This window comes from Ovis aries, chromosome 2 (genome assembly GCF_016772045.2).
Source record: "Ovis aries strain OAR_USU_Benz2616 breed Rambouillet chromosome 2, ARS-UI_Ramb_v3.0, whole genome shotgun sequence".
Classification (NCBI taxonomy): domain Eukaryota; kingdom Metazoa; phylum Chordata; class Mammalia; order Artiodactyla; family Bovidae; genus Ovis; species Ovis aries.
In genome coordinates, this window is record NC_056055.1 from 203851475 (window position 1) to 203869032 (window position 17558).

A 17558-nucleotide genomic window follows, 5' to 3' on the forward strand; every position below is an offset into this window, starting at 1 on the left:
AATATTAATTAATTCAAAATAATATAAAATGTTAACAATGAATTTTAAAGAATATATCAATATGCTTACTGATTTTCCTTTTCTATTTGTATTTTTTTGTCCACAGGCTTTGTCTTGCATTAACTCATCTGAAAAAGAATGAAAAAAATCATATAATTAAGTCAGCACTTGTGGTATTTGATAAACATGTTATTCACACACGTCTCTAGTGACTGTGTAGTACAACAGTTAAGGGAACAGGCTCTAAGCCTGGATTGCCTAGACTCAGCCTCTGCAACTAACTAGCCACCTAAATTTGGACATGTTATCCTGCTTCACTCTTTCTCAGTTTCCTCATCTGTCAAAGGGTGACGATCCTCTCTCACAGGGTTGTGTCATTTAAAGGCTAAAGCATCTAACACTGTGTCTGGAACATAATAAGCACAAATGAATGTAAGTTTTGATGTTAATTTTACCATCATTGTTGTTGTTCAGTCGCTAAGTGGTGTCCGACTCTTTGAAACCACACAGACTGCCCCACACCAGGCTTCCCTGTCTTTTACTGTCTCCCAGAGTTTGCTCAGACTCATGTCCATTGAGTTGGTGATGCTCTCTAACCATCTCATCCTCTGCTGCCCACTTCTCCTTTTGCCTTCAATCTTTCCCAGCATCAGGGTCTTTTCCAATGAGTCAGTTTTTTGCATCAGGTGGCCCAAGTATTTGAGCTACAGCCTCAGTCCTTCCAATAAGGGTAATTTCCTTTAAGATTGACTGGTTTGATCTTCCTGCAATCCAAGGGACTGTTGAGGGTCTTCTTCAGCACCACAATTCAAAAGCATCAATTCTTCAGTGCTCAGACTTCTTTATGGCCCAACTCTCATATCCTTACATGACTACAGGAAAAACCATAGTTTTGACTAGATGCACCTCTGTCGGCAAAGTGATGTCTCTGCTTTTTAACATACTGTCTAGGATTGTCACAGCTTTCCTTCCAAAGAGCAAGTATCTTTTCATTTCATGGCTGCAGTCACCTTCTGCAGTGATTTTGGAGCCCAAGGAAATAAAATCTGTCACTGTTTCCACTTTCTCCCCTTCTATTTGCCAGAAAGTGATGGGACTGGATGCCATGATCTTCATTTCATGAATGTTGAGTTTCAAACCAGCTTTTTCACGCTCTTCTTTCAACGTCAAGAGGCTCTTTAGTTCCTCTTCACTTTCTGCCATTAGAGTGGTATATCATCTGTATATCTGAGGTTGCTGATATTTCTCCCAGCAATCTTGATTCCAGGTTGAGATTCATCCAGTTTGGCATTCCACACGATGTACTCTGCTTATAAGTTAAATAAACAGGGTGACAATACACAGCCTTGTTGTACTCCTTTCCAAGTTTTGAATCAGTCGGTTGTTCTATGTCTGGTTCTAATTGTTGCTTTTTGACCCCGCATACAGGTTTCTCAGGAGACAGGTAAGCTGGTCTGGTATTCCCATCTCTTTAAGAATTTTCCAGTTTGTCGTGATCCACAAAGTCAAAGGCTTAAGTGTAGTCAATGAAGCAGAAGTAGTTTCTCTGAAATTCCCTTGTTTTCTCTATGATCCAACAGACATTGGCAATTTGATCTCTGGTTCCTCTGCCTTTTCTAATCCCCATTTATACACTTGGAATTTCTCAGTTCATGTACTTCTGAAGCCTAGCTTGAAGAATTTTGAGCATAACCTTACTTACATGTAAAATGAGCACAACTGTACAGCGGTTTGAACATTCTCTAGCAGTGCCCTTCTTTGTGACTGGAATGAAAACTGACCATTACTCTTTCTATTCTAACCCCTGACACACTGCACCCTTAAGTTTGTCACTTAGTAACTCTACTAATTTGAATAGAATTGTTAAAATGCATGCATTGTTTTTAAACTTAAATGTCAACATACACTGTACTTGCACTGTACTTTATGTACATAAAAGATTGTTTTTTAATCACATTGTAGTCAATATATTGAATACTTCTACTTTTCTGGATCTTAATGCCAGTTCAAAACATGAAGTAAAAACTAAAAAAAAAAAAAAATCACTTTACTCCAGGTGATTCTGAATATTTTCTGGCTGTTATGCACCTTATCACATATATGCTTGCTGCTGCTGCTAAGTCGCTTCAGTTGTGTCCGACTCTGTGCGACCCCAGAGACAGCAGCCCACCAGGCTCCCCAGTCCCTGGGATTCTCCAGGCAAGAACACTGGAGTGGGTTGCCATTTCCTTCTCCAATGCATGAAAGTGAAAAGTCAAAGTGAAGTCACTCAGTCGTGTCTGACTCTTCACAACCCCATGGGCTGCAGCCTACCAGGCTCCTACATCCATGGGATTTTCCAGGCAAGACTACTGGAGTGGGGTGCCATCGCCTTCTTCCCATAAGTGCTTGACAATGTTTAAAAGATCACTTTTATCAATCCTTCTTGGAGCCTCACTTTAGCCTATCCTCTGGCAGTCATTTGGGTGATCTTCCATCATACATTTGCTATACAAACCCAATTCTGTAAAGCTGTGTGGACACACACCCTACATTCTAGATACCTTTCATGAATAGGTCTGTATTTCCTCAATTCATGACACTAGAGAAGATTCTTACATAATAAACTTAAAGAGCTTAAAAAAGCATGGAGTGGAACAATCACGTTCTTCAGTGAATTGTGGTAGTATGCTGAAATATATGTACACACATATCAGTAGCCAGAGGGTATCAATGAAAGCAGCTGCAAAGGAACTGGGCTAGCATATGTCTCTAATTTGCTTAAAGGTAATGATCATGCAAGGAATTTATTAGCAAGAGTGCTATGTGAATCTTACTAAATAAACTCTTTAATATATATTGCATTTTATTTTATATAATGTATCCATAGAAGAATTAGGTTAATTATATAAGACTAATCTACATGAATACACTGAACAGTGTAAAGCAAAGTATAACAAAATCATATAAAATATGTATTTAGGAATTGAATCATTTTTAAAAGACACTATTCACATATAAACTTAGAAATATAGAATTTTAGAAAAATTGGAGACTGAATAGTCTTAAAACCATTTTTCTCATTTTAAAAATGAGAAAAATCCAGAAAAGTTAACAACCTACTCAAGAGCAAACTGGAGTGAACAATACGAAAATAAGCCCTGTTTTGCTCCCTAAGCATTTACTTTTTAAAAGATATACCATAGATGCGCTTTCCAATTCTGTTTGTGCTTTCCAATTCTGTTTGTTCTTTCCAATTGACTTGGCACTGCTTATAAAGACTCTTCACTCTTCAGGAGGTTGGACCACTGGCTTCTTTCATAGACTTCTATTCCAGAATTGTCAAATGACTCAGCGATTCAATGCCTCAGTTGCTTCATCTATAAAACTAGGATAATAATGTCAACCTAACAAGGCTGTATGAAGACTAAATAAATATATGTGAAATGTCTACAAAGTTATGAAGATTACAAGGCAATATAAGGTAACTGCAAGGGGATGGTATCTAGTTTTGTTCTTTCACTTTTAAAATGGAAAAATCAAGTCTTTTATAAGATAAACGGTTGCCTAAGTTTCCAGTAGTCATTTATGGATGTGAGAGTTGGACTATGAAGAAGGCTGAGCGCCAAAGAATTGATGCTTTTGAACTGTGGTGTTGGAGAAGACTCTTGAGAGTCCCTTGGACTGCAAGGAGATCCAACCAGTCCACTCTGAAGGAGATCAACCCTGGGATTTCTTTGGAAGGAATGATGCTAAAGCTGAAACTCCAGTACTTTGGCCACCTCATGCGAAGAGTTGACTCATTGGAAAAGACTTTGATGCTGGGAGGGATTGGGGGCAGGAGAAGGGGACGACAGAGGATGAGATGGCTGGATGGCAATCCTGACTCGATGAACATGAGTCTGAGTGAACTCCGAGAGTTGGTGATGGACAGGGAGGCCTGGCGTGCTGCGATTCATGCGGTCGCAAAGAGTTGGACACGACTGAGCAACTGAACTGAACTGAAGTTTCAGAGCAGATGGTGACTGCAGCCACGAAATTAAAAGATGCTTGCTCCTTGGAAGAAAAGCTATGACCAAGCTAGACAGCATATTAAAAAGCAGAGACATTACTTTGCCAACAAAGGTCCATCTAGTCAAAGCTATGATTTTTTCCAGTAGTCATGTATGGACGTGAGAGTTGGACTGTGAAGAAAGCTGAGCACCGAAGAATTGATGCCTTTGAGCTGTAGTGTGGGAGAAGACTCTTGAGAGTCCCTTGGACTGCAAAGAGATCAAACTAGTCAATCCTAAGTGAAATCAGTCCTGAATATTCATTGAAAGGACTGATGCTGAAGCTGAAGCTCCAATTCTTTGGCCACCTGATAGGAAGAACTGACTCATTGGAAAAGGCCCTGATGCTGGGAAAGATTGAAAGCAGGAGGAAAAGGGGACAACAGAGGATGAGATGGTAGGATGGCATCATCGACTTGATGGACATGAGCTTGAGCAAGCTCCAGGATTTGATGATGGACAGGGAAGCCTGGCGTGCTGCAGTCTATGGGGTCGCAAAGAGTAGGACACGACTGAGCAACTGAACTGAACTGAAGTTCCATAGCTAATCAGTTTACCCCCTCATCAATATTTTCTATTACTTGATACATTATTTCTCCCTTTGAAGAAATACTTGGAAGTATTAATAATAAAATGAAGAGCTTGCTTTGCTGTTCTATCAGATTTACTCCAAAAGTTATTTTATGATTAAAATATTCCAAAGGATATTAGAATTAAAGTTTTGGAGGAATCACATTACGGGTTTCCAAATATCCTAATCTTCCAGGATGTTTTATTACTCCTGAATGTTATTCCAAATGGTCATTTTTTCTTCTAGGATAAATAATAATTTAGGTGTACTTTAAAATTTTACTGACATTTAAAGTATTCCAGACACTGACATACTATGTTCTAAAGTAGTTACCTGTACCACAATATATGTTCTTAGAATTGTTATTATTGTGTAGAACATATATACACATACATATATATTCATATGGATAAATGCAAAAACATATATGGCTAAAACATTAATTTGTAATAATTTTCATTTCGCCACATCAACCACTCAGGTAAGTCAAATTTCCACTTTGGAAACTTTCTTCTAGAATTATACTCCTTAATCACAATTTCATCTGGTATTTTCCCTGTCTTTTTTAAAATACATTTTTTCATCTTCTATTTCTCCATAAGCTCCTAATTGCTGAACACTCTCTACAACGCAAGGATGCTTTCATGTTACAATAAAATGTTCTTGCTTGCTCATCTTCTGTCAAGTGTTTGAGTTATATTCTTATTCTCTCTTTATTTTAATTAGATTTCTACAGTCTCCTCTGGATGTATATTCAGTTATTACACAGTCATATAACTGTCCCAATTGTTAAATATTAAAACATTTCTGTTGTTATTGTTGCTCAGTTGCCAAGTTGTGTCTGACTGTTTGTGACCTCATGAACTGCTGCACACCAGGCTCCTCTGTTTTCCACTAAATCCCAGAGTTTGCTCAAATTCATGTCCATTGAGTCAGTGATGTTATCTAACCATCTCATTCTCTGCCACCCTCTCTGCCAATCTCTCCCAGTATCAGGATATTTTTCAATGGTGGCCAAAGTATAGGAATTTCCCATTTCCTTCAACCCCAGTATGGCACAGCAGGGGACTTCCAGAACTTTGATCCAACAGCATTGTCTAATCTAGTTGTTCCATGCTTATGCTGTACTGGTTGTTAAATATTTTGATTATTCAGTTCAGTCACTCAGTCATGTCTCTCTGCGATGCCATGAACCACAGCACACCAGGCCTCCCTGTCCATCACCAACTCCCAGAGTCCACCTAAGTCGAGTCGATGATGCCATCCAACCATCTCATCCTCTGTCATCCCTTTCTCCTCCTGCCCTCAATCTTTCCCAGCATCAGGGTCTTTTCCAATGAGTCAGCACTTCACCTCAAGTGGCCAAAGTATTGGAGTTTCAACTTCAGCATCAGTCTTTCCAATGAACACCCAGGACTCATCTCTTTAGGATGGACTGGTTGGGTCTCCTTGCTGTCCAAGGGACACTCAAGAGTCTTTTCCAACACCACAGTTCAAAAGCATCAACTCTTCGGTGCTCAGCTTTCTTTATAGTCCAACTCACATCCATACATGACCACTGGAAAAACCATAGCCTTGACTAGATAGACCTTTGTTGGCAAAGTGATGTTTCTGTTTTTTAATATGCTGTCTAGGTTGATCATAATTTTTCTTCCAAGGAGTAAGCGTCTTTTAATTTCATGGCTGCAGTCACCATCTGCAGTGATTTTGGAGCCCAGAAAAATAAAGTCAGCCACTGTTTCTACCGTTTCCCCATCTATCTACCATGAAGTGAAGGGGCCAGATGCCGTGATCTTCGTTTTCTGAATGTTGAGCTTTAAACCAACTTTTTCACTCTCCTCTTTCACTTTCATCAAGAGGCTTTTTAGTTCTTCACTTTCTGCCATAAGGGTGGTGTCATCTGCATATCTGAGGTTATTGATATTTCTCTCAGCAATCTTAATTCCAGCTTGTGCTTCTTCCAGCCCAGCATTTCTCATGAGGTACTCTGCATAGAATTTAAAAAAGCAGGATGATACTACCCAAAGCAATTTACAAATTCAATGCAATCCCTATCAAGCTACCAGCCATATTTTTCACAGAACTAGAACAAATAATTTCAAGATTTGTATGGAAATACAAAAAACCTCGAATTGCCAAAGCAATCTTGAGAAAGAAGAATGGAACTGGAGGAATCAACTTGCCTGACTTCAGGCTCTACTACAAAGCCACAGTCATCAAAACAATATGGTACTGGCACAAAGACAGACATATAGATCAATGGAACAAAATAGAAAGCTCAGAGATAAATCCACACACGTATGGACACCTTATCTTTGACAAAGGAGGCAAGAATTTACAATGGAGTAAAGACAATCTCTTTAACAAGTGGTGCTGGGAAAACTGGTCAATCACTTGTAAAAGAATGAAACTAGATCACTTTCTAACACCGCACATGGAAATAAACTCAAAATGGATTAAAGATCTAAATGTAAGATCAGAAACTATAAAACTCCTAGAGGAGAACATAGGCAAAACAGTCTCCGACATAAATCACAGCAGGATCCTCTATGATCCACCTCCCAGAATTCTGGAAATAAAAGCAAAAATAAACAAATGGGATCTAATTAAAATTAAAAGCTTCTGCACAACAAAGAAAAATATAAGTAAGGTGAAAAGACAGCCTTCTGAATGGGAGAAAATAATAGCAAATGAAGCAACTGACAAACAACTAATCTCAAAAATATACAAGCAACTTATGCAGCTCAATTCCAGAAAAATAAATGACCCAATCAAAAAATGGGCCAAAGAACTAAATAGACATTTCTCCAAAGAAGACATAAGGATGGCTAACAAACACATGAAAAGATGCTCAACATCACTCATTATTAGAGAAATGCAAATCAAAACCACAATGAGGTACCACTTCAGACCAGTCAGAATGGCTGCGATCCAAAAATCTGCAAGCAATGAATGCTGGAGAGGGTGTGGAGAAAAGGGAACCCTCCTACACTGTTGGTGGGAATGCAAACTAGTACAGCCACTATGGAGAACAGTGTGGAGATTCCTTAAAAAATTGCAAATAGAACTACCTTATGACCCAGCAATCCCACTGCTGGGCATACACACCGAGGAAACCAGAATTGAAAGAGACACATGTACCCCAATGTTCATCGCAGCACTGTTTATAATAGCCAGGACATGGAAACAACCTAGATGTCCATCAGCAGATGAATGGATAAGAGAGCTGTGGTACATATACACAATGGAGTATTACTCAGCCGTTAAAAAGAATTCATTTGAATCAGTTCTGATGAGATGGATGAAACTGGAGCCGATTATACAGAGTGAAGTAAGCCAGAAAGAAAAACACCAATACAGTATACTAACACATATATATGGAATTTAGAAAGATGGCAATGACAACCCTGTATGCAAGACAGGAAAAAAGACACAGCTGTGTATAACGGACTTTTGGACTCAGAGGGAGAAGGAGAGGGTGGGATGATTTGGGAGAATGACATTCTAACATGTATACTATCATGTAAGAATTGAATCACCAGTCTATGTCTGACGCAGGATACAGCATGCTTGGGGCTGGTGCATGGGGATGACCCAGAGAGCTGTTATGGGGAGGGAGGTGGGAGGGGGATTCATGTTTGGGAACGCATGTAAGAATTAAAGATTTTAAAATTAAAAAAAATAAATAAATAAAAATAAAAATGACAAAGAATGAAAAGGAAAAAAAAACAAACAAAAAAATAAAAAAAATAAAAAAGCAGGATGACAATATACAGCCTTGACATACTCCTTTTCCTATTTGAAACCAGTCTGTTGTTCCATGTCCAGTTCTAACTGTTGCTTCCTGACTTGCATACAGATTTCTCAAGAGGCAGGTCAGGTGGTCTGATATGTGCCCATCTCTTTCAGAATTTTCCACAATTTATTGTGATCCACACAGTCAAAGGCTTTGGCATAGTCAGTAAAGCAGAAATATATGTTTTTCTGGAACTCTCTTGCTTTTTTGATGACCCAGCAGATGTTGGCAATTTGATCTCTGGTTCCTCTGCCTTTTCTAAAACCAGCTTGAACATCTGGAAGTTCACGGTTCACGTATTGCTGAAGCCTGGCTTGGAGAATTTTGAGCATTACTTTACTAGTGTATGAGATGAATGCAATTTTGATTATTACCTTCTCATTTACTGATATGTCAAGTATGTCTTCATAATGATATCACAGAACAATTCGTTGAATTAGAAAAGGTTCTTCATTAGGTGTATCTACACATAGCCAGAATGTTTGTAAACACAGAGAAATGTAATAAATGGTTTAGCAATATTATAATGCGTGTAAAATAAATATTATCTAGGATCTTTCGGCCATTTGTATTTTGCTTTGCTTGATTTCCCACTATACTGTAATTCCATATTTTTGTCATGTCAGTAATCACAAACATCACAATGTAATTAATATTTTGAAAAAAATTCTTGATAATAATTGTTTTACATGAGTTTATGTTCTCAGTTTCACTAAATATTTGAAAATTACAAGTATATATACAAATAATAACTTACCTAAACTACAAGGTCTACTTAAATTTTCCTTTGTGCAACAGTAAGAAGATGAACTCTGAAGTAAAAACAGACCAGAGAAGGTGAATAGAAAAAATAAGTATCAATATAATTTTTAAACTTAGCATTATTGATAGCTATAAATAATAATAAAATGAGATCTAGTGTTACTATTTGGCTTTATCTTAAATAAGCAAAATAATTCACTGATAATTTAACAAGTACAATAGAGGTAGTGAGAGAACTTGAAACATGGTAATAATAGTTTATTGAGATAGGAAATGGCAAACATCACAAAAAGTACATGATACTACTTTGTATATTATTGACCTCTTTTTATTCCCCTAAGCCCCAGGAAACAAAAACAATAACTTAAAATAAAAACCAGTTCTGTTTAGTTCAGTTGCTCAGTCATGTCCGACTCTTTGCGACCCCATGAATTGCAGCACACCAGGCCTCCCTGTCCATCAGCAACACCTGGAGTTCACCCAAACTCCTGTGCATCAAGTCAGGGATGCCATCCAGCCATCTCATCCTCTGTCGTCCCCTTCTCCTTGTGCCCTCAATCCCTGCCAGCATCAGGGTCTTTTCCAATGAGTCAACTCATAGGATTAGCATAAAATAAAGCATATATTAGAAGAGAATGCAAAAGTGATATCATAGAAAATGGTAGATTGCTCAAAGAATTAGTCCATTCACTGAAACAAATATAATAAACTGTCAAAAGGTTGAAAGATGAACTAATTCAAACTTCATAATTCAATACAAAACTTAAAGCAACAAGGGACTGGTTAATGAAAAAAAAAAGGGCAGTTAAATTTTGGTGTTTTAAGAAATCAGTCAGGTCATTAACTGGATGCTGAGATAATGGAAGAAAGACTTTGATGACTGACCACAAATGACAAGGAATACAGTCTTTGCAGAAACAAAAACAACAACAACAACAAAAACCATTTGGATGGTCATTAAAGAAACATGTGACCAAAGACCCCAAAAGAGAAAAAAACAAAAACAAAACAAAACAGAACTTCTCTGGTGGTACAGTGTTACAGGCAGAGAAAGTCTGCCTGTCAATGCAGGGGAAATGGGTTCTATCCCTGCTCTGGGAAGATTCCACATGCTGTGGAGCAATTAAGCTCATGTGCCACAACTACTGAGCCTGAGTGCTGCAATTACTGCACCCCATGTGCCGTAGAGCATGTGCTCTGTGACAAGAGAAGCCACTGCAATAAGAAGCCTGCACGTTGCAACTAGAGGGTAGCCTCTGTTCGCTGCAACTAGAGAAAGCCCACACAGAGCAAGAAGACACAGAGCAGCCAAAAACCAATCAATCATCAATACCCTAGAGAAAGAGGAGAATTTCTAGCTACAATATAATATTTAGCTCAATTTTCAACAAAAAATAACATAGCATACTAACATATAGGAAATTACAGCCCATTCATAGGAAAAATTTAATAGAAATGTCCTGTGAAGAAGCCCAGATATTGGACTTGATAGACAAAGATTTTAAAAGCAAACTTTCTTGAATATGCTCAAAGAGCAAAAGGAAACCATGGGCAAACAACTAAAGGAAATCAATGAAAAAATATGAACAAAATGTAAATAAAGAGATAGATATTATAAAAAGGAACCAAATAAAAATTCTGGATCAGAAAGTACAATAACTGAAACAAAAAACTCTTGAGAAGTTCAACAGCATATTGAGCAGATAGAAGAAGGAATCACTGAATTGAAGATAGGACAATAAAACTGTTGAGCCTGAAAAGCAGGAAGAAAAAAAGAATGAAAAAAATGACAGAACCTAAAGGACCCTGGGGACAACAGTCAAGTGTACCAGCATACACATGGGAGTCAAAGAAGAAGAGAGAGAAAGAGTCAGGGAGAATATTTGAAGAAATAATGGCCAAATATTTCCCAAATTTAGTAAAAGTCATGAATATACACACGCAAAAAGCTCAACACATTTCAAGGATAAACTCAAAGACATATATATACTAAGACACAGTGAAACTCTGAAAAGACAAAGAGGGAACTTGAAAACAGCAAGAAAAAACCTGACTCATCATGTGTAAAAACTCTTCAGTTTTTGGCTGTAAAATTAACAGCCAAATTCTTGTCAAGAAACCACATTAGTAGAAAGTGGAGAGAAAAAGACCATCAACCAAGAATTATATAACAAGCGAAACCATCCTTCAAAAATGAAGAATTAAGACATTCCTGGATCAACAAAAGTTAGAGGAGTTTGTCACTATTATTTCTTTGTTACAGGAAATCACAACGGAGTCTCTCAGGATAAAAGGAAAAGACACTAGACAGTAACTCAAGCTTATATTAACAAAGAACTCTGGAAAAGGTATCTATGTAGGTAAATATAAAAGCCATCATTATCATACTTTTGGTTTGTAACTGCTAATATTTCCTACATGCTGGTGTACAACACTGTATTAGTTTTAAGTATACATAATGCTTTTATATATGTATATATTATAGAATGATTACATAATTTTAGTTTACATCCATCACCACATATTTATAATTTTTTTCCTGTGATGAGAACTTTTAAGATTTATTCTCTGCCACTTTGAAATATACTCATTGTATTGTTAACCATAGTATACATCACAAACCAAGGACTTGTTTATCTTATAACTGGGAAGTTTGTACTTTCTGACCACCTTCACCCATTTGACCCACCTCCCAAAATGCACCTCTGGCAACCACCAATCTGTGATATCAAAAATAAAATACTTGTGAATAAATTTAATCAAGGAGGTGAAAGTCCTTTACACTGAAAACTGTAAAACACTGAAAGAAAGAAACTGACAAAGACACAAGTAAACGGAAAGATAGCTAATGTTCATGGATTGAAAAATCACTATGGATAAAATGTCCAACTAACCAAAGTGACCTATGGAGTCAATTAAATCCCTGTATATTCCAATGACATTTTTCAGAAAAACAGAAAAAAAAATCCTAAAATAATGTATGAACTCCAAAGGACCCTGAACAGCCAAAGCAATCTTGAAAAAGAAAAATAAAATTGGAGGTCTCACAATTTCTGATTTGGAACTGTATTACAAAGCTATTTTGTAAGCAAAACAGTATGGTACTGGCATAAAAAAAGACCAATAAAACAGAATAGAGAGCCCAGAAATAAACTGCCACATATCTGGCCAACTACTATTTGATAGGACAGCCACAAAGTCTCAGTGGATAAAGTATAGTCTCCTCAATAAATGGAGTTGGGAAAACTGTATATCTCCATGCAAAAGAATAAAACTGAACACCTATCTGATATCACTCACAAAAAATTAGCTCAAAATGGATTAAAGGTTAAAATATATGATTTGAAAACATAACACTCCTAAAAGAAAACTTAGGGAAAAAACTCCTTGAATTGATCTTGGCAATGATATTTTTTCAAAATATGACCCCAGAAGCAAATGCAATGAAATAAAAAATAAACAAGTGAGTCCAAGTTAAACTGAAAGCTTCTGCACAGTAGGGAAACAGTCAACAAACGAAAAGGCAATCTAGTAATGGGAGAAAATATTGCAAACCATACATCCCTAAAGGGACTAATAGTCAAACTGTATAAAGAACTTATACAACTCAATAGCAAACAAACAAATAACCAGATTTTTAAAAGGGGCAAAGGAAGATGGTGGAGCAGAAGGACATATGTGCCTCTCCTCCTGAGAAAGCACCAAAACTGCAACTAGCTGTTGAACATCGACAGGAGAATGCTGGAACCCACCAAAAAAAGATATCTCACATCCAAAGACAAAGAAGAAGCCACAGTGAGATGGTAGGAGGGGCACAATCACGATAAAATCAAATCCCATACCCACCAGGTGGGTGGCCCACAAACTAGAGAACAGTAATAGCAAAGAAGTTCTCCCACTATTGTAAAAGTTCTGAACCCTACATCAGGCTTCTCAGGCTGGGGATCCAACAAAAAGAACTGGGAATCCCCAGGGAATCTGAACTTAAAGGCCAGCAGGATTTGATTACAGGACTTCCACAAGACTGGGGAGAAACTGAGACTCCAACCTTGGAGGGCACAAACAAAATGTTGTGTGCACCAAGACCCAGAGGAAAGAAGCAGTGACCCCACAGGAGACTGAACCAAAACTGAACCAAAACCTGCTGGTGTTGGAGGGTCTTCTGTACAGCTGTGGATTGGCAGGGGCTCACACCAGGGACAGTGGCACTGGCAGCAGCAGTCCTGGAAAGTCCCCTTTGGTGTAAGCCCTCTGGAAGGTCACCATTAACCCTACCAGAGAGCCAGTAAACCCGATGGCTGGGTTGCCCCAGGCCAAACAACTAACAAGATTGGCCCTGCCAACCAGAGCAAGACCCAATTTTTCCCACCACCAGTCCCTCCCATTGGGACGCTTACAAAAGCCTCTTAGCCAAAACCCACAACCCCACAGCGGCTAGAACAGAAACCACATTACAGAAAGTTAATCAGGATATTGCTGTTGTTGTTCAGTCACTCAGTCATGTCCTATTCTTTGTGATCCTATGGACTGCAGCACGCGAGGCTTCGCTGTCCTTCATCATCTCCTGGAGCTTGCTCAAACTCAAGTCCATTGAGTCAGTGATGCCATCCAACCATCTCATCCTCTGTCATCCCTTTCTCGAGCCTTCAATCATTTTCCCAGCATGAAGGTCTTTTCAGGATGAAAAAGCAGACAGTTATGTCTCAGATAAAGGGAAAAGATAAAATCCTAGAAAAACAACTAAATGAAGCAGATATAGGCAACCTTCCAGAAAAAGAACTGAGAACGATGATAGTGAAGATGATCCAGGATCTCAGGAAAACAGTGGAGAAGATGCAAAAAATGTTTACTACAAACCTGCTTTTGAACTGTGGTGTTGGAGAAGACTCTTGAGAGTCCCTTGGACTGCAAGGATCCAACCAGTCCATCCTAAAGGAGATGAGTCCTGGGTGTTCATTGGAAGGACTGATGTTGAAGCTGAAACTCCAATACTTTGGCCACCTGATGCGAAGAGCTGACTCATTGGAAAAGACCCTGATGCTGGGAAAGATTGAGGGCAGGAGGAGAAAGGGACGACAGAGGACAAGATGGTTGGATGGCATTACCAACTCAATGGACATGGATTTAGGTGGACTCCAGGAGTTGGTGATAGACAGGGAGGCCTGGCGTGCTGTGGTTCACGGGGTCACAAAGAAACTGACACGACTGAGCAACTGAACTGAACCAGAAGAACTAAAGAACAAACAAACGTAGATGAATAATACACTAGAAGGAATCAACAGCAGAATAACTGAGGCAGAAGAATGGATAAATGATCTGGAGGACGGAAAGGTGGAAATCACTGCTGCAGAACAGAAAATAGAAAACAGATTGAGAAGAAATGAAGACAGCCCAAGAGACCTCTGGGACAACATTAAATGCACCAACATTTGCATTATAGGGGTCCCAGAAGAAGAAGAAAGAGAGAGAGGACCTGAGAAAATGTTTGAAGAGGTAATAGCTGAAAACTTCCTTAACATGGGGAAGGACATACTCAACCAAGTACAGAAAGCACTGAGTTCCAGGCAGGAAAACTTCAAGGAGGAACACATGGAGACACACGGTAATCAAACTGACAAAAATTAAAGACACAAATAAAAGTATTAAAAGCAGCAAGGGAAAAACAACAACATACAAGGAAACTCTCATCAGGTTATCAACTGATTTCTCAACAGAAAACTCAAGCCAGAGGAAATGACATGATATATTTAAAGTGATGAAAAGGAAGAAACTTACAACCAATAATACTCTACCCAGCAGGACTCTCATTCAGATTTGAGGGAGAAATCAAAAATTTTCCAGACAAGCAAAAGTTAAGAGAATTCAGTAGGTATTGCTTTTTCTCTCCAAAGCTCCAGATAAGTTTCTGATGAGCAGTCATGTTTAAAAACCACTGGACTATATGATGATCTTTTACTTTTATCCAGTTTGTTTCACTTTTTCTATTTCACATTCAGTGCTCCCATTTCACTTAGTTTGTTTTCCAACTTCTCCATCTCTTCTTTTTGATGTTCTTTATCAAGGCTTTATCAAGTGCATACATATATATAAATAGTATGTATAATATATATATGTTTTAGAAAACTTACCAACTTCTGCTTAACTAAAAAATTTATGACATTTTGATTCCACTTGTTTGACTGGTATGAATAGAATGCTAGATTTCTAATTTAAAAAATTAGATACGCAACAAGCAACAGAGGTTTACCGTATATCACAGGGAACTATAGTCAGTATCTTGTAATAACCTATAATGGAAAACAATCTAAAAAATAATATATATGTGTGTGTATATATATATACGTATAGTATATACATATATATAATATACACATGTGTACGTGTATAAAACTGAATCACCTTGCTGTACACCTGAAACATTGTTAGTCAACTATACTTCAATAAAATATACATTAAGAAAAAAAATTAAAGGGGGCAAAGGACTTGAATAGACAGTCTTTCAAAGAAGACATCCACAGTCAACAGGGGAAGTGCTCCAATTACTAATTTCATGCTCCAACATGAAAAAGTGCTCCAATTACTAATTACAAATCATCAAGGAAATGCAAATCAAAACCACAAGATCACCTCATAACTGTTCAGTTCAGTTTAGTTCAGTCGCTCAGTTGTGTCCAACTCTCTGTGACCCCATGGACTGCAGCATGCTAGGCCTCTCTGTCCATAACTAATTCCCAGAGTTTACTCAAACTCATGTCCATTGAGTCGGTGATGCCATCCAACCACCTCATCCTCTGTCGTCCCCTTCTCCTCTTGCCTTCAATCTTTCCCAGCATCAGTGTCTTTTCCAAGGAGTCAGTTCTTCACATCAGGTGGCCAAACTATTGGAGCTTCAGCTTCAACATCAGTCCTTCTAATGAACACCCAGAACTCATCTCCTTTAGGATGGACTGGTTGGATCTCCTTGCAATCCAAGGGACTCTCAAGAGTTTCTCCAACACCACAGTTCAAAAGCATCAACTCTTCGGTGCTCAGCTTTCTTTATAGTCCAACTCTCACATCCATACATGACCACTGGAAAAACCATAGCCTTGACTAGATGGACCTTTGTTGGCAAAGTAATGTCTCTGCTTTTTAATATGCTGTCTAGGTTGGTCATAACTTTCCTTCCAAGGAGTAAGCGTTTTTAATTTCATAGCTGCAGTCACCATTTGCAGTCCTTTTGGAGCCCCCCAAAATAAAGTCTGACACTGTTTCCCCATCTATTTGCCATGAAGTGATGGGACCAGATGCCATGATTTTTGTTTTCTGAAAGTTGAGCTTTAAACCAACTTTTTAACTCTCCTCTTTCACTTTCATCAACAGGCTCTTTAGTTCTTTGCTTTCTGCCATAAGAGTGGTGTCATCTGCATATCTGAGGTTATTGATATTTCTCCTGGCAATCTTGATCCCAGCTTGTGCTTCTTCCAGTCCAGCGTTTCTCATGATGTACTCTGCATATAAGTTAAATAAGCAGGGTGACAATTACAGCCTTGACATACTCCTTTTCCTATTTGGAAGCAGTCTGTTGTTCCATGTCCAGTTCTAACTGTTGCTTCCTGACCTGCATACAGATTTGTGCACATCAGGATCCAGGGACCCCACAGAGACTGAGACAGAACTGTGTTTAAGCATCTCCTGCAGAGGTGTGGGTCGGCAGTGGACTGCCACAGGGACAGGGGCTCTGGGTGCAGCAGATTTGGGTATGGCATAAGCCCTTTTGGAAGTGGTCACCATTAACCCCACCATAGAGCTACCAGAACTTACACAGGACTGGGAAATAGACTCTTGAAGGGCACAAACAGAAACCTGTGTGCACCAGGACCCAGGAGAAAGGAGCAGTGACCTCACTAGAGACTGACCCAGACTTGCCTGTGAGGGTCTAGGAGGCATGGGTTGGTAGCAGCCTGCTGCAGGGTTGGGGGCATTGAAAGTAGCAGGACATGCATGAGATCTTTTGAAGGAGGTTGCCATTATCTTCATTACCTCCACCAGGTAAATAGCAGGGAGGGAACACAGGTCCATCCATCAACAGAAAATTGGATTAAAGATTTAATGAGCATATCCCTGCCCATCAGAACAAGACCCAGTTTCCCCCTCAGTCAGTCTCTCCCATCAGGAATCTTCTATAAGCCTCTTATCCTTCTCGATCAGAGGGCAGATAGACTGAAAACCACAGTCATAACTGTTAGACTGTCTCTTATTAAAAAGACAAGAGTTCACACATTTTTCAAGGAGGTAAAGAAAAGGGATTCCTTATGCAGTGTTGGTGAGAATGTAAATTGATAACAACTACTATGAAAAACAGTATGGATGTTCCTCAAGAAATTAAAAGTAGAGTTATATGATCCAGCATTCCCAC

General features: G+C 38.6%; 1 protein-coding gene across 1 annotated transcript in view; it reads right to left on the reverse strand.

Moving 5' to 3' along the window:
• Positions 1-17558, reverse strand: part of C2CD6 (C2 calcium dependent domain containing 6) — a 124339-nt gene that overhangs the window by 35733 nt on the left and 71048 nt on the right. Inside the window, exons 14-15 of the mRNA XM_060410242.1 lie at positions 9156-9210; positions 70-128 (exon numbers count right to left, since the gene is read on the reverse strand). Coding sequence (XP_060266225.1) covers positions 70-128; positions 9156-9210 — 114 coding nt within the window. The remainder of the gene's footprint in view (positions 1-69; positions 129-9155; positions 9211-17558) is intronic.